Here is a 23434-nt window from a genome sequence, read left to right on the forward strand (position 1 = left end):
ACTTCTTTTTCAGCCAATCACTAAGCAAACAAGCTTGTTTACAATTTTGGGAGATAATGCTGCCGGCTTCTTGTTTACAATGTCACCTGAAAGTGAAAACAGGCCTTCGCAGGGCATTGTTGTAGGGCGTAGCAAGATATTTACATGCCAGATGTGCTAAAGATGCATATGCCCCTTCATGCTTAGACCACCATTTCAGAGGACATATGTCCATTCTGATGACTGGTTCTGCTCGATAACAATCCAAAGCAGTGGGGACTGATGCGTGTCATTTTCATCATCTGAGTCAGATGTCACCAGCAGAAGGTTGATTTTCTTTTTTGGTGGTTTTGGGTTCTGTAGTTTCTGCATTGGAGTGTTGCTCTTTTACGACTTCTGACAGCATGCTCCACACCTTGTCCCTCTCAGATTTTGGAAGGCATTTCAGATTCTTAAATCTTGGATCTAGTGCTGTAGCTATTTTTAGAAATCTCAGACTGGTACCTTCTTTGCGTTTTGTAAAATCTGTTGTGAAAGTGTTCTTAAAACGAACAACATATGCTGGGTGGCCATCAGAGACTGCCATAACGTGGAATATATAATGCAGAATGCAGATAAAACCACGGAATCGGAGACATACAATTCCCCCCAAGGAGTTCAATCACAGACCTGCAGGGCTCAAGTAGAGTTTCTAGCTTTTGCAGTTTTTCAACATCTGTCGGCACTGATAGTGCTCTTGAAGAGCTAATGTGGATGTGATAGCGGCTTTATTGCAAAGCAGGTGCTGAATCATAGCCAATGTGGAGTTCCAGCTGGTTTAAATTAAGGCTGTCGATTCGTCGCAGTTAACTCACACAATTAACTCAAAAAAATTAATGACAATTAATCGCTTTCTTAAACAATAGAATACCAACTGAAATTTATTAAATATTTTGGGATTTTTTCTACCCTTTCAAATATATTGATTTCTATTACAACACAGAATACAAAGTGTACAGTGCTCAACTTATATTATTATTTTTATCACAAATATTTGCACTGTAAAAATGATAAAATAGTATTTGTTTAGCTCATACAAATACTGTAGTGAAATCTCTTTATTGTGGAAGTGTAACTTACAAATGTAGATTTTTTTTGTTACATAACTGCACTTAATAAAAGAATGTAAAACTTTAGAGCCTACAAGTCCACTCAGTCCTCTTACTTGTTCAGCCAGTTGCTAAGACAAACAAATTTTATTTACATTTACGGGAGATTCTGCTGCCTGCTTCTTATTTACAATGTCACATGAAAGCGAGAACAGGTTCGCATGGCACTTTTGTAGCTGGCGTTGCAAGACATTTACGTACCAGATATGCTAAACATTCATATGCCCCTTCATGCTTCGGCCACCGTTCCAGAGGACATGCTTCCATGCTGATGATGCTCATTAAAAAAAGTGCATTAATTAAATTTGTGACTGAACTCCTTGGGGGAGAACTTTCAGAGTAACAGCCGTGTTAGTCTGTATTCGTAAAAAGAAAAGGAGTACTTGTGGCACCTTAGAGACTAACCAATTTAGTTGAGCATAAGCTTTCGTGAGCTACAGCTCACTTCATCGGATGCATACTGATATATGCACAGTATGCATCCGATGAAGTGAGCTGTAGCTCACGAAAGCTTATGCTCAAATAAATTGGTTAGTCTCTAAGGTGCCACAAGAACTCCTTTTCTTTTTGGGGAGAACTGTACGTCTCCTGTTCTGTTTTACCCGCATTCTGCCATATATTTCATGTTATAGCCGTCTCGGATGATGACTCAGCACATGTTCGTTTTAAGGACACTTTCACAGCAGATTTGACAAAACGCAAAGAAGGTACCAATGTGAGATTTCTAAAAATAGCTACAGCACTTGACCCAAGGTTTAAGACTCTGAAGCACCTTCAAAAATCTGATTGCAATGGGGTGTGGAGCATGTTTTCAGAAGTCTTAAAAGAGCAACACTCCGATACAGAAACTACAGAACCCAAAGCACCAAAAAAAAAAAAAAAGAAAATCAACCTTCTGCTGGTGGTATCTGACTCAGATGCGAAAATGAACATGCATCGGTCCGCTCTGCTTTGGATTGTTATCAAGCAAAACCCATCATCAGCATGGACGCATGTCCCCTGGAATGGTGGTTGAAGCATAAAGGGACATATGAATCTTTAGTGCATCTGGCACATAAATATCTTGTGATGCCGGCTAGAAATGCCTGTGATGCCATGCAAACACCTGTTCTCACTTTCAGGTGACATTATAAACAAGAAGTGAACCGCATTATCTCCTGCAAATTGTAACAAAACTTGTTTGTCTGAGCGATTGGCTGAAGTAGGACTGAGTGAACTTGTAGTCTCCACAGTTTTACATTGTTTTATTTTCGAATGCAGTTATTTTTTTGTACATAATTCTAGATTTGCAAGTTCAACTTTCATGATAAAGAGATTGCACTACAGTACTTGTATTAGATTAATTGAAAAATACAATTTCTTTTGTTTTTTACTGTGAAAATATTTGTAATCAAAAATAAATAGCGAGCACTGTACCTTTTGTATTCTGTATTGTAATTGAAATCAGTATATTTGAAAATGTAGAAAACATCCAAAAATATTTAAATGAATGGTATTCTATTATAAAGAGTGTGATTAATTGCGGTGAATTTTGTAAATGGCTTGACAGCCCTAGTTGAAATATCTTGTACAAGAGGTTCTTGTTGTGATGGGTTGGATCACAGAAAACCCGTTGGAGGCTGCCAACTGATGTGCCAAGACTATTTCTGCTCCTGCTTTCCTGCCCTGTCAGTTTAGGACTTCAGTGCCCTGCCTGGTTTCAGCCAGACCCACTAGGCTGCTGCAAACCCAGACCCATGTCTGAACCACGTCCCCTAACAGCTGTAGGTTTAACTGAAAGCAGCGTACAGAAGTGTTCCTGTCTTTAACACTCAGATGCCCAACTCCCAATGGAGTCCAAACCCTAAATAAATCCGTTTTACCCTGTATAAAGCTTATACGGGGTAAACTCATAAATTGTTTGCCCTCTATAACACTGACAGAGATATGCACAACTGTTTCTCACCCCCCCCCCAGGTATTAATACATACTCTGGGTTAATTAATAAGTAAAAGTGATTTTATTAAATGCAGAAAGTAGGAATTTAAGTGATTCCAAGTAGTAACAGACAGAAAAAAGTGAATTACCAGGCAAAATAAAATAAAACACGCAAGTCTAAGTCTAGCACAGTAATAAAACTGAATACAGATAAAATCTCACCCTTAGAGATGTTTCCATAAGTTTATTTCACAGAATGGACACCTTCCTAGTCTGGGCACAGTCCTTTCCCCTGGTACAGCCCTTGTTCCAGCTCAGGTGATAGCTAGAGGATTCTTCATGATGGCTCCTCTTTGGTCTGTTCCACCCACTTATATATCTTTTGCGTAAGGTGGGAATCCTTTGTCCCTCTGGGTTCCCACCCCTCCTTCTCAATGGAAAAACACCAGGTTAAAGATGGATTCCAGTTCAGGACCCGGACCGCCACCGGGTGAGTACTAGCGGGTGGTGCCTTTTTTTTTATTTCCACTCCCCCTGGTTTCTCCACCTGACTATGCCACTAGTTCAGGTGACATGATCACATGTCCCGTGAGACCCCAAGCCTTCATTCCTCCCAGCCTGACTCACAGGAAGGCCTGTCTGCAAACAGAGCCATTCACAGTCAATTGTCCTGGTTGATGGGAGCCCTCAAGATTCCAAACCACCATTAATGGCCCACACTTTGCATAATTACAATAGGACCTCTTAGTTATATTTCTAGTTACAGATACAAGAGTGATACATTTATACAAATAGGATGACCACGCTCAGTAGATTATAAGCTTTGTAATGATACCTGACAAGAGACCTTTTGCATGAAGCATATTTTAGTTATATTATATTCAAACTCATCAGCATACTTTCTTAAAATCACACAGAGTACAACATCACACTTGTTTCTGTCCATTTGAACCTTGTTGTATTCATAGCTCTGGACTGTTAGGCTGGACTGTGTTTGAAATGGCCCACAACTATTCTACATTTTGCTAACGCGTTTTCAAAACCACCATCGCTGCGTGCTACTGTAATGGATCACGGCAGGCTGTGAGCAATGCAAGTCGTGTTCAAAAGGCAAGCGACTGGCCACTGCTACCATGTTACATGCACTGTCAGTACTAATTGTTGTTACCTTTTCTTGAATATTCCATTCTTTTGCAACATCCATGAAACTCTCTGCACGTGCTTCAGCATAATATCTCTCTTCAGTATGAGTTACTGTTACCACATGGACACTGCAGTCGTTTGCTGTATCAATAAGGTGTGCTATGACACCAAGATCGCTGTGATTGCTCAAGGATGTCCGGTGATCACCAGTGAAAGCAACAGCCAGTGCATTTTTCAGACGCTCAACTTTGTAGTCTTCTCGTTGTCATATAGGTCACTTATCTGTGATGCAATGGTTCCTCGGGAGGGCAAGGTGTATGACTGATTGGAAGATGCAATTTGAATAATATCTCTTAGCCCTCTGTCATTTACAGTGTTGAGTGGTCAGCAGTCCATAGCTATCTACTTTGCAATAGCATTGGTTAAGGTGTTGAACTTTGTTTGATCCGTGGGCCTGTAGCGATCCTGAAACTCTGTAATTGTACTGTCGCGGCTGGATGGATTCGTTTGGTGGTGGTGGGTTATCTGTACCACGAGCCAGAGGCAAAAGCATACTTAGAACGTAGGTGGTACTGCAGACTTGAAGTGCTTCTGCGGTACTGGGACTCAGCCGTGCAATAGCTACAGATAACAGTCTATTTAGGCAAAGCACCATTTGGAAGTATTTTAAACATAAACTTCCCATTCAAAAGTCCTGAGCTGTTGCTGCTTTGTTCCATTACCTTTTTCTGATATTTAATCACTCCAGATCATGAAAGCACAGTAGAACTGTGTCAATGTCTGGAATAATTCAATACATTCTTCTATATAATCAATATATTTGTGTCCTGTTCAAAAGAGTCCTTGCCATGGATATGGAAAGATTTTACTTCAGGATTAACATTCAGTAGGGGAGTGAATAGTGCAGGAGGCTTTTTTTCACCTGCTGCTGCTGGGTTAGCCTTTTGTATACTATTTTGTGTGCCTTCTTTAGAGGAGTCTTGGCTTATTGAAGGGGTAAGGTTTTCTTGGTTGGTTGGCTGGTTGGTTTTTATCTATCTATCTATATCTCAGTACTCTGGAGATGAGAGGAGTGTGAGTTGTGCAGGAGAAAGGTGAATTATTGATGCTACTCATGTTGGAGGGGGTTTCTGAGCTCACCAGGTTCACCTCCTGTCCGAAGAGAGTTTCATCTTAGACATCTGCATTCAGTGTTGGGAGAGGACAGGGGAGGGGGGAAGTAAGCAAGGACTTGTGCAGGAGAAGGGTCTGGGGTGACAATGGGGAGGAACAAGCAGTAACTTGTGCAGGAGAAGGGTCTGGGAGGACAGGGGGTGACAATGGGGAGGAACAAGCAGTAACTTGCGCAGGAGGAGGGTGAGGGAGGTGTCTTGATGCTGCTGCTTCTGGAGGGGTGGTTTCTGGTGCTGGGCTCGCCAGGCCCGCCTCCTTTTCCGGAGCTAGGTGGGCTCCCTTCTGCTGAGTGAGCCCTTGTTTGCAAGGGAGGGTGGATTTTACCTCAGGGACTCGTCACACTGCAGGGGTGGAGAGGCTGAGCTCGCCAGGCCCATGTTCTCTATGGGGTACCCCTGGAGTGAGCTAGGGGAACTGAGGCACGACTCGGGGTGGGGGGGTTGGTCCTGGGAGGGAGGGGTTGACCAGGAGCAATAGGGACCGGGCTTCAGAGCCGAGCCCTGGGCAGCACAGAGCTGGGGGGGGGGGGAATCAGCTCCCGCTGTGGGTGGCACGAGTGGGGGAGGGGGACAGCCGCAGTGGCAAGTGGCAGGGAGCTGTTTTTACTTTACTTTTTCTGCAGGAGCCGGCATGAGAGCCACGTGTTTCTGCTGCCCCTTCTCTTTCCGCCCATCCGCCCTCCGGTGGCAGCTTGCGGTACTGCGCCTCCCTCCCGAGCAGCTGATGCTGCCCTGCTGCGATTAAAAAAAAATCAACCCAGGTTCATTGTGCTGTGCGTTAATCGCACCCCTTAACAGAGTTAATTGACAGCCCTATGTTACATCTCTTTGAGAAATGTGGATTCAATGCCACAGGCTGAGCAGACACACTTAAAACCTTATAGGGACTGGCATTGTATTTAGCAAGTACCACTCATTACTGGGGTGATGTAATGATAAGGTGGGAAATTGCTTCTGCCAACTCCAATAGGTGCCTCAAAAAAACAGAACTTGTAACCCATCTTGAAGCAATATTGTGCTTTGCGGAAAGAAGAAAGGAACAAACTCTTTGTGATTTCTAGGACACTGGAAGACCAGACTGAAACACACACAAAAGAAGAAGAGAAGCAGATTGCCACAATCCAAGAAATTCAGAAGACAATCAATCACCTGAAGGAGCAACATGAAATTGAGGATAAAGTAAAGAGCAAGATAAAGCCGGAGGCATTTAATCTTACTCTGGAAAACATAGTGAGGAATGATATTCGAGGTTACACAGTAGGCACGAAACCAGAGGTGGGCAAACTTTATGGGCCAAGAGCCACATCTGGGGGGGGAATTGTGTGCAGGGCAGAAGGTTGGGGTGTGGGAGGGGGTGCAGTGTGCAGGAACGGGCTCAGGGCAAGGGATTGGGGCAGAGGAGGGGTGCGGGATGTATGAGGGGGATCAGAGAAGAGGGTTAGGGTGGACGAGGGGTGCAGAGTGCAGGAGGGAGCTCAGGGAAGGGGGTTGGGGTGCGACGGGGTGCAGGGGGGGTGCAAGGTGCAGGCAGGGAGTTGGGTTTCAGGGTACAGGAGGGGTTTGGGCTCCGGCCCAATGGCGTGCACTGGGGACAGGGCAGGCTCCCTGCATGCCTGCCCTGGCCCCACGCCGCGCCACTCTGGGAAGTGGCTGAAACCACATCCCTGGGAGGCAGGGGGCACAGGGCTCCATGCACTGCCCTTGCCACGCCTCCAGGTACCTCCCCTGAAGCTCCCATTGGCCATGGTTCCCAGTTCCCGGCCAATGGGAGCTGCAGGGGGTGGTGCCTGGAGGCAAGGGCAACACATGGAGCCCTTCCCCCCCAGTACCCCTAGGGCCCCAGTTCATGATGCTGGTGGCTTCTGAGAACAGCGTGGGGCCTGCGGCACCATGGGGGTCAATCCCATGGGCTGAGTCCAAAGTTCTGAGGGGCCGGATCCGACCCGTGGGCTGTGGTTTGCCCACCCCTGTGCTAAACATTTCCCAGCCGAGTGCAGCCGCACAAGGAGAGGGTGCAAAGGTCCATCTCCCTTGCATCTCTATACTGGCCTAGGCAGAGTTTCAGTCCTTGTGCTCCTGGCGTGCAGAGAATGAGGAACTGTATAGCCAACAGTAGCAGTGGAAATCCTAGCTGGAGATGGACGTTTCCATGGCTTTATTCCCTGCTGCCCCAAATTGGGGCCAGCAGGAGGAAGAAGGCACACAGGCCATTGTTGTGTGTGCTTTCTCTGTGCTCTCTCAGATATAGTTTGTTTGCTTAAGACACAGTGCCTCCATAATCTCCCATGGAAGTGCAATACTTCCTAAACCGTCCAACCTGCAGGTACTAGTTTAAAGTTACAGTTTAGCCCAATCAAGCAAAAGATTTAAAGGCATAGTGCAGTTCAGTATTATGCTCGGAGGTGAGAGCGATTTTACCCCATTTCTCAAGCCTCTGCTTGGAATTCCCATTGATTTTGAGGACAGAGGGATTGCGGTATCAAGCTTGTATTCAGTGGGACTACTCACAATCTGAAAATTAAGTACATACATAAGTCTTTGCAGAATTGGGACCGAATATTCTAAAAGGGAAATGAAGTTAGCGAGCCAGATAAATATTGACCTATGTGAGACCAGCTACTGAGCACATTTCTGCACGTGCTGTCTGAGTGATTGGTTTCATCAGCAGTGCTGGTAAGGATGTACCCCTTTGCAGCATTGCTCCAGATCTCAGTTTTATTGCTCTCTGTGGAGGTAGAAGCAGAGATCTACTGACTTTTACTTGACTTTTTTCTTTCAGTCATAATCCTGAATTTTTGTCCAGGATGTAACAGTAATTTTTGATATCCATAAATGGAGTAAGACTTACATATACCAATCAAAGGCAATATTTTAAAAAATGCAGGTAGCTATAAATTCACTCGCCATCTTGATTTGATTATTGTAGGATCTTGAAGAAGAGTTAGACATGAAAGACAGAGTAATAAAAAAATTGCAGGATCAGATCAAGACTCTTACCAAGACTATTGAAAAAGGTAGGACTTATTTTTTAAAGTTTAAAATGGTTTTGAATGTGTAATACAGGGTATGTGTGTGTGAGAGAGACAGAGCGGGGCGGTCAGAAGGTTGTGAAATTCAATTTTTCAACAACAAAAGATGGGAAAGCTTTAGAAAAAATTTCATAACTGTTTGCCCTGTTCTTCAGCCCATTTTATAAAAGTATATATATGTGTGTACACTTTTTTTTTGGTACAGAATTAGTTTTCACTCTAAAAGTTGTTTTAAAGGTTGAAAACCTGACTAATATTGGGATGGGTAGCCAGAGCCTCACTTGTTTAGTGCAAGTAGTCCCACAGGAGTAGACTATTCATGTGAGTAATCTGAGCAGGAATTGACCAATAAGACTTGAGCCATAAACTGCAAACAGGAGCTACAGTATGTTTTTGGCAGTAAGACCTGCATGTCTCTCATAGTTTATTTTAACATGTTAACATTTCATCAGCCTGTGAGTAAGAGTACATTTACTTTTGACAGCCAATGAAACACATGTGCCAGCTGTGTCTAAAGAGTACATTGGAATGATGGAGTACGTAAAGGAAGATGAAGCAAGAATTATTAAAAATCTCATCCTTGGTACTTCAGTTACACTTTGAATTCCAGCCACATTTAATTATATTCGATATAGCATGTTAAACAAAATCCAAGATTTGTTAATTTCAGTTGTACTCGTTGTCAACTTTGATCTCTTTATTTACCTTCTCTCTCACTTTACTCTTAGGGGCACCATACTATTCTTTTCTATTACTGCTGATTCAAAGTGTTTCAAAGACAGAAGTATTTATCTGGTGAAAACTTGTTTGTCTCATATCTCTGACTCTACTGTCTAGCTTCTTATTTGTTCACTTCTGAAACTAGAAATCTTGAGTACTGCAGGACCTGAGTTTAATTCTCCTTCCTGGTCTACCTCTTCTGTAAGTCATTATCTCTAGAACTTTGCTAGAAGTTGTCTGTACCCCTCTGCTGAAATCACAAGCCCCTGCTCTCAAAACTTCAGGGATACAGAATGTTTCAGTTGGACTGTTCTTGCTTTATGACTCAGGGCTGTGTCACCTCTCCTGTTTGGTCTCTCATCCAGTCTTCTACCCACTTGCTCTTCTTATCTATCTAGGGTATTTATTTAGCAGAGGTCACCATAATATCTAGGCATAGCATCTCTGGGTCATGGTCTCCTCTTTTTTTCCCTCTGCCAACTCCTTCACCAGTGGTTGAAATTTCACTTATGTTTCTCCTTCCAAGTGGAATTCTTTTCTTTCCTCTGAGTTGTTTCCACTCATTAAATCTCACCGTCAAACCATTTTTTTCTTGCTTTAGCTCGTGATTAACAGTAAACTCTACTCCTTTTCAGTGCGTTCCCTGACCCCCATTAACTAATGTACAAGAAAACATATATCCTCTCTATTGCTTCAGATAAGAGCTTTCTTTTCCTCTGCTCGACTCCACCTTCATGTATTACCATTCCTTTCTACTTGAACAAGATGTACTGTACTTTATAAACTTGTTACAGTATTTCCTACCTATCTGCAAAACTTTTTTTTAATATATTTTTATGAGGGATGCTAAGTGGAAATGTATTGTCTTGTAATTATTAGAGCTGAGCAAGAACCAAAATTTCTGACCTGCAGAAAATTTCGTGCTTCTGGAAAAAATCCATTCTGATTCAGAACAAAAAGTTGGACCTGTGAAATTTTCTATGAGAGGGGACATTTTGAGAAGAACTGAAATGGAATTTCTCTAAAACGTCCTGCTTTCCAGCCATCTCCTTGCCTAACTGTGTGCCAGGAAGCTAGTGCTCCTTGGGCATACTCGGCTCCCCTGCAGCCCACCTGGCCACTGCCAGTGCGCCTCATCTCCCCCACAGTGGGAGGCTGGGAGTTTATGGAGCACCAGCTCCCCAGCAGCTGGCCAGAGGAGCTGTGGGTGAGGCAGGGAGCTCAGCCTGGAGGCAGCCCACCTGGTGGGTTGCCCAGGATACTGAAAACCTGGGCTGCCACGGAGTGGGTGAGCCATGGTGCCCGGAATGATTTTCTGACTGAAAATCTAAATTTTGCAGATGGTGAATTCGGCACTGGGAAATCATTCTGATGCAGTTTCCTGACCTGCTCTAGTAATTGTACAGGAAAAGAGAATTCATCCACAATCAATCAAGAACGTGGTTAGAAATTAATCCAGTGCCTTTTACCTATTTAAGAAAGACTAGATGGTGATATTACCTTTGTAACTACTATGTGTAATGAACACCCTATTTGCTCTGCTTTGCTCAGATCTAAAGCCACGTGGAGTGGTAGTGAATATGATTCCGGGCCTACCAGCTTACATCCTGTTCATGTGTGTGAGATATGCAGATTATGTGAATGATGATGACATGCTGAAATCTTTCATGAGTATAACCACTAATGGTATCAAACAAGTTATTAAGGTAGGAATATTTCTTGCATATTTTGCTTTATTCTACTATTTTATTGGTTTCATTGTATAGGCTTACAACCTGTACACATTATACCTGGGAAAATGTTATTTGTCATCCGCTGGTCCTCCGGAGTTAAGAATATCATAGATGGTGACAATGGTTTGGAGGTTGCACTGCAGTAGCACCGACAGATCCCAGCCGGGGTGAAGGGCCTATTGTGCTGGTACAGTCCATACATACTGCATAAAGATTGCCCTCTCCCAAGAAACTTTCAGCATTGAGACATAACATCCAATACAGTACATCGAAAAGTTAGTAGCTAAATAAGTAAGTTTTTTACTTTGTTTTCAGCCATAGTAAGAGTTTGTTGCATGAGGTATTGCCAGACGTGATACTGGGCTTCTTTTAGGACGGAGATGAGGTTTGAAGAGTGTATTTGTTACAAGACTGCATTGTGTGGAATCTAGAATGCTATTGCCACTACACTTCCAACGGTGTAATTGCGTTTAAACACAGTTCTTGCTAGCATGGCACTAATAGATCTGAATCCTAGAAAACTATGTTGTAAACCAACTTACAAAACCATACTATAAGCTAGGACCCTCTGTCTGTGGTCCCATCTGCACTACAAATTCCACCATGGCACTATCTGGATATTATGTTGTGGCCTAGTGACCCAGTAAAGCAAAAAGCACAGTTCTGTTTTGTGGCACAGATGGAAGTGAAACATGTTTTATGCCGTTTAACTTGTAGTATAGACAGAACCTACAACTCAAGTTTGTAAACAATTTTATAACCCAGTTCACCCCTTACACTGGGCAAGGAAAGCATGTCAGCACCTTGGTACCAAGAACCATGTTTAAACACAGCTGTAACTTACATAGGCCCAACAGCTGACTTCCAAAGCAATACTTACGTATAATTTCATGTCAGTTGTGTATACATACTGTGTTCAGTCCTTTTGCAGTAAGACTTCCAGTAATTTTTGGAGCCCCCATACACACTGTCTAGCCAACCCATGGTACAACTGCATTTAAATAATATACAAAGATTTTAAGGCCATTATAGACATGGGCACACTTTGTATAGATAGCTTTTTACAAATACTATTTGCTCTTTTCACTGTAGCTTGATGCTACTACACTAACTCTGTGCTGGTCATAAGTTTCAATAATAAATTAAACTTTAGGGGATCATGTTGTTTAAAAAGGTTGTTTTATATGTCATTGTTTAGGAGCACGCTGAAGATTTTGAGATGTTGTCCTTTTGGCTCTCCAATACATATCATTTTCTTAACTGTTTGAAACAATACAGCGGGGAAGAGGTAGGAATAATTTAATCACTTCACATTTTACATAATTTCACTGAATTTTATAACCAAATGGGGCAGGGATCATCAGATGGGACCATCTCACCAAAAAGGCATGAAATTCATATCCTTCTGTACAAGTGATTTTTGGCTTAGAGGTGATCCAATGGAATAGAACAGCTTGTCCAAAGGAGCTTAGGAAGATGTTTGAAACACTAACAGTAAACAGTTGTTAAAGCAAGAAGGAAGAAACGGTTACATACATTGGGTGCCATTTAATCCATTTGCTGCTTAGTTTGATCTTCTGTTTAATTTGAACAGGACCTCAGGAGCTCAACTAGTTGTATTTAAAAATAACTTTCACCTTTTCTTTCACTCAGTGGTTACTGCTTCAGGCAGACATTGTTACCATTTGATTAATAAGTAAAGTTACAACTCCAAATGAAATCAAAGACACATGGTAGTAAAATAGCCAGTTTCATCTTAAACCAGATGAAGCTGAATTTCATTGCTCGTTTTTGGTTCTTTAAACCCCAAATTCAAAGTGATACTTGATGAATGCGGAGTAGAAACCCATATGGTCTGAAACTAAAAGACAGTATTTTCATGAATCCCTACGAAGAGAAAACACCTTTCACTCAACCCCAGCTTAAGCACTTCTGTGTCCTCTGCAAGCTGCAGTACTCTCCCTGGTGGTTATAGTGACGATAGCAAATTTTGATCAGAAAGGCCTTTGATTGAAGGCAAGGCAAGGCAATGTAATGCAATTCTTTCACAATTTAACTGCAGAATTGGAGGCGTGTTTGAACCCAAAACGTGGTTCCGGGTTTGGATCCAAGTTTTCAGCTTTAATCCATATCTGTAATGAACCAAATGCAAGTCTGAACATTCCAAACTTTGAGAGACTTTGCATTTCAAAACCCCAAGCTTGAGAGCATTTCAATCCTGGATTTTTCTTCTCATTACAGAGATACAAAACTCAGATGTGGGAGTTTGGGTCAGCTTTAAAAATCCTGAGCTGATGATAATGTTGCCTGTCAGCAGTTGGAACCTATAATAACCCTGTTTCTGAGAGGCTGAAAACTCTGCCAGATTAATATTCATATCAGAAACTTGGCTTTTTACAAAGTACAAAAATGAGAGCACTTGAAACCATAAAAGATTGAAGAGGCCCATTTGAATTTTTCTCTCATGTAGTTTAAACAAGAGAGTGATTTTCCTGCAAAAAATATCTGATGCTTTTCATGTAAATGATCTAGCACCTGATCCAAAGCCCACTGAAGTCAATGTGAGTCTTCCCTTTGATTACACTGGGTTTTTTGATTAGACACCGAATAAGCACTAAGTAGAAAAATGTGTATATTGATGTTGATGAAATCCATGGGTAGTAGCAGCGTCTCAAGACAGCAGTACATTTGACCCATTTTGAGAGTGCATACACACACAACTCACTAATCCAGTTCATGTGTAGCACTGTTCAGATCTATTGATAACGATGGCATTAACAGCATTGTCATATTGATACATTTACAACTATCTTTCAGGAATTCATGAAGCAAAATACTCCACGTCAGAATATGAACTGTTTGAAGCATTTTGATCTTTCAGAATACAGACAAATTCTTAGTGACTTGGCCATTCGTATCTATCACCAATTCATTCTTGTAATGGAGAATAACATTCAGCCAATGATAGGTAAGAAGGAAGAAAATAACCAATGAAAATAAATGCACTAGTAACTTCTAAGGTATTTTGAATAAATCTTATACAGAGACAAAAGATTAGGGGTGAACTATGCCCTGTTGTGCATACACCTATATACGTATGTGAGTACATATCTATACATCAGTTTACATTGACTGTACAGTCACCAGAAGTTTGCATTTCCGCCCCCCACCACCACCACCCTTGCAGTAGCGTTTCTTCGTGTGGGGCACTGCCCTAGAGCACAAAGGGCTAGCTAGGGCAGCTGTGGACAATGTATAAATTGAGTGTTAGCAACACGTGACAGGTCTGAAGGAGGTGGGGGAGGGGGCTGATTGATTTTATTTCCCTAAAAAGGGGGGTTTCAGTTAGGAAATATTACATAACATGTTTCTGCTTCTACTTCCATCCTGCCCTTCCCCACCCCCTCTATTTCTAACCAGCCAAGCTGCAGGCAAGCTATTCAGCAGCAGGGTATTCCATTTCTGTATTGCTGTTTTCACTAGACATTTTACAGTGGCTTTTTCCCTTGGTGTTTTTCAATTTGTTCATGACAGTGTGACAGTAGTTTTTGTTTTAGTTTTTTCCCAAATTACCTCACACCAAGGCTACGTCTGTGTTACACACCACTGGTGTCATCATGTAGAGTACATGTAGCTACTTGCTCCAGTGAAAAACGGGCTGCATCCACACTGCAGTGGGTCGCTACAGGCATCAGTGAAAGGCACTAGCTGAGGGGAGGCAGCAGGACACTACACTGCTAAAAATAGCCGTATAGGCAGGTAGGCACCGCTTGGACAAGTAGCGATGGTGTAGGAGACGTACTCACGTGCATACCCGTACCCTTCCGGCGTGTCTTCACTCCACTTACCTAAGTCATGCCTCACGGGCTGTACTGCTGCTTATACTTCTGCTGGGGGGCTATGCAGGAGTGTACGCTAGACACCACCCAAAGAAGCATGAGTGTAGATCTACCTGAAAGGTCTAACCACACTAATCTTGTTTGATGTGGTGCAAGGAGTGGCTTCCTTCATCTACAGTGTTCCCCTTCTCCCTTTTGGGCTACCATTCTGAGCTGCCACGTTAAGGTGAGGTTCTAGATGAAATCTAGCCTGGAAGCACACACCATTTTCACATGCAAACACCTGTCCTCCTTTATTACTGGAGTAATGAGAAAATGCAGTTTTAAAAACTTTAAATGATACATCTTGAAGATATTGGTTCCCAAAACCAAATTACCATCATTAAAAGGACCCTATGTGGTGTTGGTGTTACAAATTATTTCCTGTTGCCTTTTCAGTGCCGGGTATGCTTGAATATGAAAGTCTCCAAGGAATTTCTGGCATGAAACCCACAGGATTCCGTAAACGTTCTTCTAGTATAGACGACACCGATACCTACACAATGACCTCCATCCTGCAACAGCTCAGCTATTTTTATAGCACAATGTGCCAGAATGGCTTGGACACAGAGCTTCTAAAGCAGGCAGTGAAGCAGCTTTTCTTTCTGATTGGAGCAGCCACCCTTAATAGTCTTTTCCTCCGCAAGGACATGTGCTCTTGTCGGAAAGGAATGCAGATAAGGTAAAGCCAATAAAGATTCAGCGAGCAGTTATTTGAGAGAGGGGATTTTTTTTTACTTACTCTAGTTCTATCACTTGTGGCATTCACACTGTGGCATTCACACTGTGAACATTCAGTGGTGATTATTCTTGTCCCTCTGGTTTGAAATGGTAGATTTTAACTTTTCTGTGAATTAGTTTGCTGGTCCTAGCATACTCCATGATACAGTGCTTATCACAAGTGTACTTTACAGGTAACATTAATAGGGGGACACACAGTACAGTCTGGAGGGGCAGAGAGACTCAGAAGCCCAGTTCTGGAGCATTTGTCCCCTTTAGCCTGTAACACGTCTGTGGATCTTGACATGCTAATTTACACACACAGGTATTTTAGGGTGGTTTTTACTGTGGAGAGCGGATATTGGCAGAGGAGGAAGTGCTGAATTGTCCTTCCCACCTTTAATGATCAGACAAGAATCAGGTGCAAGACCAGCAGGGGTTTGGCTGAGGGCTCCTCTTCCTTTTGCCCTTATGTGAATCAGGAGGAGAATATGCTCCTAAATCATTGCAAAAGATATATAGTTCAGTTACATCCCATTAGACAGTCTGGAGACAGAGCTGAAAGAAAATCAATAGATAAACCTTACAGGCCTTAAATCGTCCAGGAAAGTGGCAATGGGAGATGCGGGCTTTCACCTATAGTCATCAATTATGAGAATCTGGCCCTGGTTGGGACTGTGCAAAAGTTGCTATCATCTCCTGGCTCTCTTGAGGATGCTGTGAAAGTGTATTTTTAAAGGAATAGCAATATTTTAACAGAATCCCATGTAATGCTGGCACATCCTGCTAATGTATGAAACTGATTAGGGCCTTTGTATAAACAACAAGGAAACTGTCATTGTCCAAAGTTTGTGAAATACAAAATATGAACAGGATAAAATGATGAAAGGGGAATCCGATTTTTAAATTTGTCAGTTTTAATAATCTAAGGTGGGTGTCTCTAAAGATATTTTTTGCTTAATTTGTATGAATTTTAAACTGACAGTGTTTCTTTAATGACTTTCATTTGCAGATTGCTTTATTATTACTAGTTTGTGAGGGGAAACTGACATTTCTATGCTTATTTTTTATTTAATCCCAGGTGTAATATCAGCTACTTAGAAGAATGGCTTAAAGAAAAGAATCTGCAGAGCAGTTCTGCCAAGGAAACTTTGGAACCTCTCTCTCAGGCAGCCTGGCTCCTTCAGGTCAAAAAGATCACAGACGAGGATGCCAAGGAGATATATGAACGCTGTACGTCCCTGTCTGCTGTGCAGGTAATAAACACTGTCATTTTATGTTGGCAGCACCAATTGCAGAATCTTATAATTCATGTGTGAAATAACCCTGGCTGCAGACAGAGTGATCAGCATCACTTTTATAGTGGTTCCTCCCTGGCCGCCTCTTCCGACCCAGGCGTCCCCAGCTATAATGTTTGATTCGCGGATTCCTTTGTTTGTATTTTCTACTTTTCTGTCTTGGATGCCTATCTGCCTTGTTCTGTCTGAGTCCTGCTCCAGACTTGTCCTCTTCTCTATTCCCCAGTATAATTTCCTTTGTCACAAAACTTTTTTTTTTTTATGGGTTTCCTTTAATCAGTTCAGCCATTTCCACCATCTACCCACATCACCTTTCTCCTCTCTGATACTTTTGGGGAGGAGCCTAGGCAATTATCACATACAGAACCACTCACTAGTTTGCCAGTTAATAATCTACCTCCTTACAGTACAATTGCTTACAGTGCCCTCAGTCGGTTAGATATTAATGGGGGCGTAATTTTAGTGCCTCTTCCTTTCAAACTGTTCCTTTTTTCTTGCCTGGGTTATTAAATTATTAAAAGTCTTTTATTATTTACACAGATAGTAAAGATCCTCAATTCATACACTCCTATAGATGATTTTGAGAAAAGAGTGTCCCCATCGTTTGTTCGTAAAGTCCAGGTAAGAGCCTTAAATGATTTTCTCACACACATTCAAGTTACGATATTTTGCACACTCTGTTTACAATGGTATGTGTTCATACTTGGCTTTAAATTCAAACCAGAACAAAAGTTACTGCTCTTCTATACCCTTTGGGACTGACAAGAAAAAAAATCATTAGAATAATGGGAAAGCAAGCCTTTTAGGGTTTTAACACTTTGTATCTTCTTGACAGTAAATCTCTCTGTTCTATTTGCAGGCTATGCTCAATAATCGAGAGGATATTCCACAATTGATGCTAGATACCAAATATCTCTTTCAAGTGACATTTCCTTACACCCCATCTCCATATGCTTTGGAAATTATACAGATTCCCAGCAGTTTCAAACTTGGCTTTCTCACAAGAGTGTAATACAAAAATTAAAAAGGATTTGCCACCCTGTCCTCAAAGACTAAATGAAGAGCAAACTTTTATGACTCATTTTCCCACAACTGGGATATAGTGCAGTGGCTTACTATGGAATATACTTTTAAAAACTACTTTGGAATCAGGACATCAGCAGTAGGAATAAAGTATATGCCAGCCTACAAACCCCTCCTTTCTTTTCTAAGTATTGTCCATTTTCCACTGCATTTTTACAAAGGGTGATACTATATCCAGCAGCTATACACCTTACAGTTTTGGAGCCCTATGAAGAAAGTCTGTTTGAGACAAATTTGTATTGGTGCTCCATGTTCTTTGACAGATCGCCAGTGAGGGAACAACATGCTCAATCTCTCTCATGGGGTAACTACTACTATGTTATAATCTGTCACGGTGCTGCTTTCTTTCACATGAGAAGTTTTCCCTACGAGTTCATCTCACTGGCTTGATATGATGGATTTATTTTGCAGCAGTCTTCACCCAGTTAGATTTCCTGTGGTATTATTCCATCTGTGAAGGCAGTCTAACAACAAACAACAATAAAATTACTGTTTTGTGCCCGCAGAAGAGTGGAGCAATAGAAAATGGAAGGTCTTCCTACAGTAGTTTAAAAAGCCAATGCAAATTGCTACACTGACCCTGGGGACAGCTCTGATGTCAGTATGAGGGAGAGAATTGCTTCTGCATGCTGGCAACCCATGCTGGCTTTTTCATATGTGTGCTGACTTGCTCACTCAGACATAATAGTTCAGGAGGAGGAGACCATATTAGCATCCATTTAAAGTAGATATGGGGTTGAGACACTTAATTTGGAGGCAGAGTTCAGTTCCCCTTTGCAAAATTCAGGGGTATTCAAGTCTGGGGTTTTGGTTCAGCCCATTACAGTGATAAAGCCAGCTGTAAAATTGAGATCAAAATCCAGGTTTGCATTTTAAACTTCTGTTCCTTCAAAGGGGGATGAAAGTAGGGTTGGACTTGGACCCATCTCTAGCGTCATGTAATTGCAAAACACCTAGAGAGCCCATTCAGTCCCCCCTCCCTTTTTTTTGTTGATCAGGTGCTAAGAATACAAACAGGTTGGTGGAGACTGTTGCATCTCGAGCAGTGACATTTAATAGTCTAGAGGTGAGCTAGAAAAAACAACAATTGAGTTTAACACGAGCATAACTAGACTGCATGTCATGGAAAGAATATTTCAAGCTTCTGCAGAACATCCTGTATGTTCCACCTTTAAAACTCAACCAAGGGAACACCCAGATATCTTATTTGTAGAGCTCATCACTTTGGAAGATGTTAACTTGCCACAGTGATTGGTGATGTAGGAGAACCTAGATAGCCGGACAAGGGCCCAGTCCTGCCAGCACTGATTGCAGAGGGTTGTGTTCACCACCAGTGGTAAGTCAGTGGGACTGCACCCAGTAGTAAGCGTTTGCAGCAATGGCTCTAAGATGATCTGCAAAGCATTTGTACAAATTTGAGGAGAGGTGAGGGGGTGGTTATTTTGTTTTTAAACTTTCTTCAAGGGAAGAGGGTGACAGGACCTGAGGTGAGGAGGAAGCCACTAAGGAGGATATAGTTTTTTGGGGGGGGGGCGGGAAATCTTCCTCCCCAGCTCCAGACTAGTGAGGAGGAGGGAGATGGGGAATAACCCTAAACTCAGACAAGGGTTAGGCATTGAAGAAAAGCTGGGTAGCCAGAAGTGTGCAAGAAGACAATGCCTGCAGCTATGCTACTAACCCACTGGCCAGCTCCTTGTGCATGTGCCTACTACTCTGAAAGTAGTGACTGACTGCAGCTTCCCTGGTATGTCCGTGCTCACAGATGCAACCTGATTTCTTACTATTTGTTCATATTTATTTCATTTAGACGGTACGCTCCTTGGGGGCAGGGACCTTGTCTCCTCTGCCCTGTGCAGCAGCATCACCCACAGCCAGCACACAATAAATAATATGTAATAATTTATTAACAGAAATAAAAATGATTGAAGTAATGGCACTCAGACACCATGATGATGGGTGACCTTATAAAAACCTAGACAGATAATGATGTTTTATTAGTCAGTGAATTAGAATGTATTTGTGTATTAGAAGTGAACTCTGTAGTAAGTAGGGCATAGAACTCTGTGGTCAAGGACCAGTTTGAGTTGTATTGATATATTTAAGTACTTTTTAACTTAATTCAGTTAATTTAAACATTATCCATATGAAGGGAATGACAAAATATTTTTGTAATGTTTTGCTACAGTATTTGTGCACTTTGTTAATTTTGCATAACTGCATATGTGAATTTTAAAATGGAACCACCTCTGATAGTTACTAATATGAATAGTGGTGTATGAAAAGCACATAGAGCAAGAATGGTACATATATATTTTTTTAAAAGCATTTTTTAAAAAAAAGTATACACAGTATCCTAAGCATGTAAGGTAGGCTAACATTTTCCACATGTTAACTATCTTTTAAATCACTTTGGAATCATTTAAGTTTTGTAATAAAGATATTTTATGTTTTAGTACTAAAATGTTTCACAGAAGTCACCTGAAATTATATGAGGCTTGGTGGGTATGGTAGATCATGTATCAAACGATTAAGTCTTCATTTAGGTATTAGATTGATCACTGTGACTGCAGCATGGCATATTTCAATATCTAAAATTTGTGGTGTCCCTAGTTGCTAATTCATTTCTGTAATAAATATTATTTTGGAAACAAACTAGTTTGGTTGCTGTAACCTACATACTCTTTTTACACTTATCAAGAGCATCTGAAGCTGTATGCAGATCATACACTAACTTCTTCCCATATAAAATCTTAGCCCACTCTGATATTCACATAGCAGATATGCTATTCAAGACGCATACATCTGTAGGTGAAAAGCATTCAGTCGTTGTACAGAGAAGAAATGTGGCAATTTGGTGTTGAACTGTGTCTCCCAGAGTTTGGAGTGAAAAAAAACAGCTGACACTATGTACAAGAAGAAGAAAATCTTGATTGATTGATTCAGAGGAATGATCTATGTCTGTAAGAATGGGAGAGAAGGCAGACATAATAGCCTTGTGGTGGGTAATAATACTCTGCCCTTAAACTGCCCCATCCCTGTTGGCATGAATGGCAATACTCCCAGGGGCTTCAGTGGATACAGTTTCAAGCATTTACATGCTTACTGTATGTAGTTACACAGTTACATTGTCCTCTGGAATTCTTTTTGAATCCTGGCTCCTTTTAATTTTCAGGCTCCTGCCTATATAAATGAGTTGGTCTCCTCTCCCATTCCTCCTCCACCTTTCCTTGCCTTAATTATCATTACAAGTTTGAAGGAAAATATATGGAGAATGTACATTGGCAACCTGGCATCTGCAGTGGGTGGAAAGATACTATGCAGCCATTCACACAGTCAGTTCTTTTGAACTTTAACATTTGGAAACTAAAAAAACTGGCAACTACATGGAGCAGAGAGGGCAAAACCTGGTGTGTTTAAAAGGTAAGGTCCTACTCTTACCTTGTTTCTTAGTCTGAATCCCCATTGATGTCAGTGGGAGTTTTGTCCAGAGATTTGTGGGTAAAACCTCTAGCCCTTGGAATGTAAACCAACATTAGCTGAACTAAGATAGTACAATAGGAAACTAGAAGCTGAGCTTTAATATCCCTCTAAGTAGATTATTAGTATTAAGGTCACCCTTCTACACTTCCAGTTACACGCAGCTTATTTACTCCTCTTCTGAAGTGTACAGTGTTTCTCCTGTGAAAAGGTAGGTAATTTTCTATCTTCATTTGCAACATTTAGCATACAATATCTGCTATGCAAGTACCACATTGGTAATGTGTATTTCACCAGGTCACCCTTTTTAAATGGCTACCACAAATGTTTGATGACATAATAGGTCTGAAATATCTCAAGCCATGGTGCAGCAGGATGTTTGAAGTTGGGATCTTTTCAGCCAGCTCTGTTTAAACGGTAGGGAAATAACTATACAAAGAGCACTGTATTTGCAAATTAGTTTATCAAAATGTCAAATATCAGATGAGGTCCTGATACTAATTCTTAATTAACTGGGAATTTTACTAGCTTTTCTCATCCATGTGTTGTCAATACTGCATATTGTATAGTAGTTATTGAAGTAACATTTGCATTGGGCCTGATTCATCCTTGATGCATAACCCTCTTGAATTCATGAGAGTTTCACTAAGGATGAATGCTGCCCATTTTATGTTCAAAGCTTTTGCTTCATTAAATTTTGTTGTGTGCGTGTAATAAATATCTGTCTCTTTAACACCAGTGGTTTTATTTTGTTCAGCATTTTTTACTGTAGAGTGTTAAAATACTTTCGAATTACACTACTCCTGAAGGGAAAGCTTTTCTATCGAAACCTGACATAACCAACGCTTTCAAACCTGGGGGCCTACATTTAGGCAGCTAAATCCATGTTAGGGCACCTACCCAAAGTGGCCCAATTGTCATAGATGCTTAGCAACAGCGGCTCCCATTGCCCTCATCGGGGACTGGTAATGCTCAGCACCCTTGAATAACAGGACACCTTGATTTAAATGTCTAGCTTTAGGCACCATGTTTGAATATTTTGGCCAGAGTCCTTTGGTCTCCAGTATAATGAGCAGTATAATCATCATGGGGTTGATTCTGCGAGCCGTTACTCACGTAAGTAGTCCCACTAATGGCAATGGAATACTTGCATGAGAGAAACTACTTGTGTGAGTGACAGGCTGCAGCATCAGCCCCAGTGTTCATAAAATATTAAATTAAGAACCTCCCTTAATGCCACCTAAGATGCCCATTTTCATTAAACGGGGGAAATAAGCCCATTTGAATTCATGTATTTGGTTCAAAGTTGACCAAACTGCAAGATCATCATGCCATGCATTTTAGATCATGTATGGGCTGATTTCTGCCCTTTTTACACACATTGGGTGAAATCCTGGCCCCAATGAAGTCAATGGCAAAACTCCCATTGACTGCAGTGGGGCCAGGATTTCACCCATTGGGTGTTAATATCTTACTCCTCTGGTAGACCCATTGAAATGAATGGAATTCCTTCAGGAGAAAAGTGCAACTCAATCTGAGGATGGGTGGCAGGATCAGGCCCTAAATATAAGAGAGGGTTATTTTTTTTAATGCAAATGAAACTAGCAAAACGTGAGTTCACTTTCTTAATCTTAAATATTTCACTTTGCCCTGGTAAAATATTGTAATAGTAATCAACATTAATCTCATTGTGTCACATCTGTGTAACATTTTTATTATTTTTTCACAGAATATTGAATCAGTGCCCCTTATTTTGCATGAGAATGTTCTATGCATTTGTCTCATTTTCCTGCCTTTAAAGCAGTGATTTTTCACTCTCTATTGAAGGTGAAAAAAGTTCTTTAAACGTCTGCAGTCACAGCAATGACTCTGGCTCCATGAACAAAAAATGAGTTCAAAACGTTGCAGCATTCTGAAATGCCAATTTCTGTTCAACCCATCTCATTGTTATTCATATTTTGTATAGCTAATGAGAGCATTCGGGACCTTCTTTTCAGTTTTGAAAATGGTCATGAATAGGACAGACTGCTTAAAATATATGGTGGAAAAACAATCAATTTTGGTAAACAGCGGGCCCTTCTGAAGCTTAATCCATTGTTGCATGTCATTTGATTATTAAGGTTCTGTTGCCATTGTG

The 23434-nt window shown here is 41.4% G+C and overlaps 1 protein-coding gene across 3 annotated transcripts in view; it reads left to right on the top strand.

The window, feature by feature from the left end:
- Positions 1–20472, top strand: part of MYO5C (myosin VC) — a 59493-nt gene extending 39021 nt beyond the window's left edge. For 2 of the 3 annotated variants that reach the window (XM_075133077.1, XM_075133079.1), the window contains 10 exons: positions 6421–6634; positions 8286–8373; positions 8873–8971; positions 10660–10814; positions 12040–12129; positions 13659–13809; positions 15119–15401; positions 16521–16695; positions 17278–17358; positions 17597–20472. In XM_075133077.1, coding sequence (XP_074989178.1) covers positions 6421–6634; positions 8286–8373; positions 8873–8971; positions 10660–10814; positions 12040–12129; positions 13659–13809; positions 15119–15401; positions 16521–16695; positions 17278–17358; positions 17597–17749 — 1489 coding nt within the window. In that variant the 3' untranslated portion in view covers positions 17750–20472. The remainder of the gene's footprint in view (positions 1–6420; positions 6635–8285; positions 8374–8872; positions 8972–10659; positions 10815–12039; positions 12130–13658; positions 13810–15118; positions 15402–16520; positions 16696–17277; positions 17359–17596) is intronic. The other variant, XM_075133078.1, reaches the window with a different exon arrangement.
- Positions 20473–23434: the final 2962 nt, after the last annotated feature.

Source organism: Caretta caretta, chromosome 10, assembly GCF_965140235.1.
Source record: "Caretta caretta isolate rCarCar2 chromosome 10, rCarCar1.hap1, whole genome shotgun sequence".
NCBI lineage: Eukaryota > Metazoa > Chordata > Testudines > Cheloniidae > Caretta > Caretta caretta.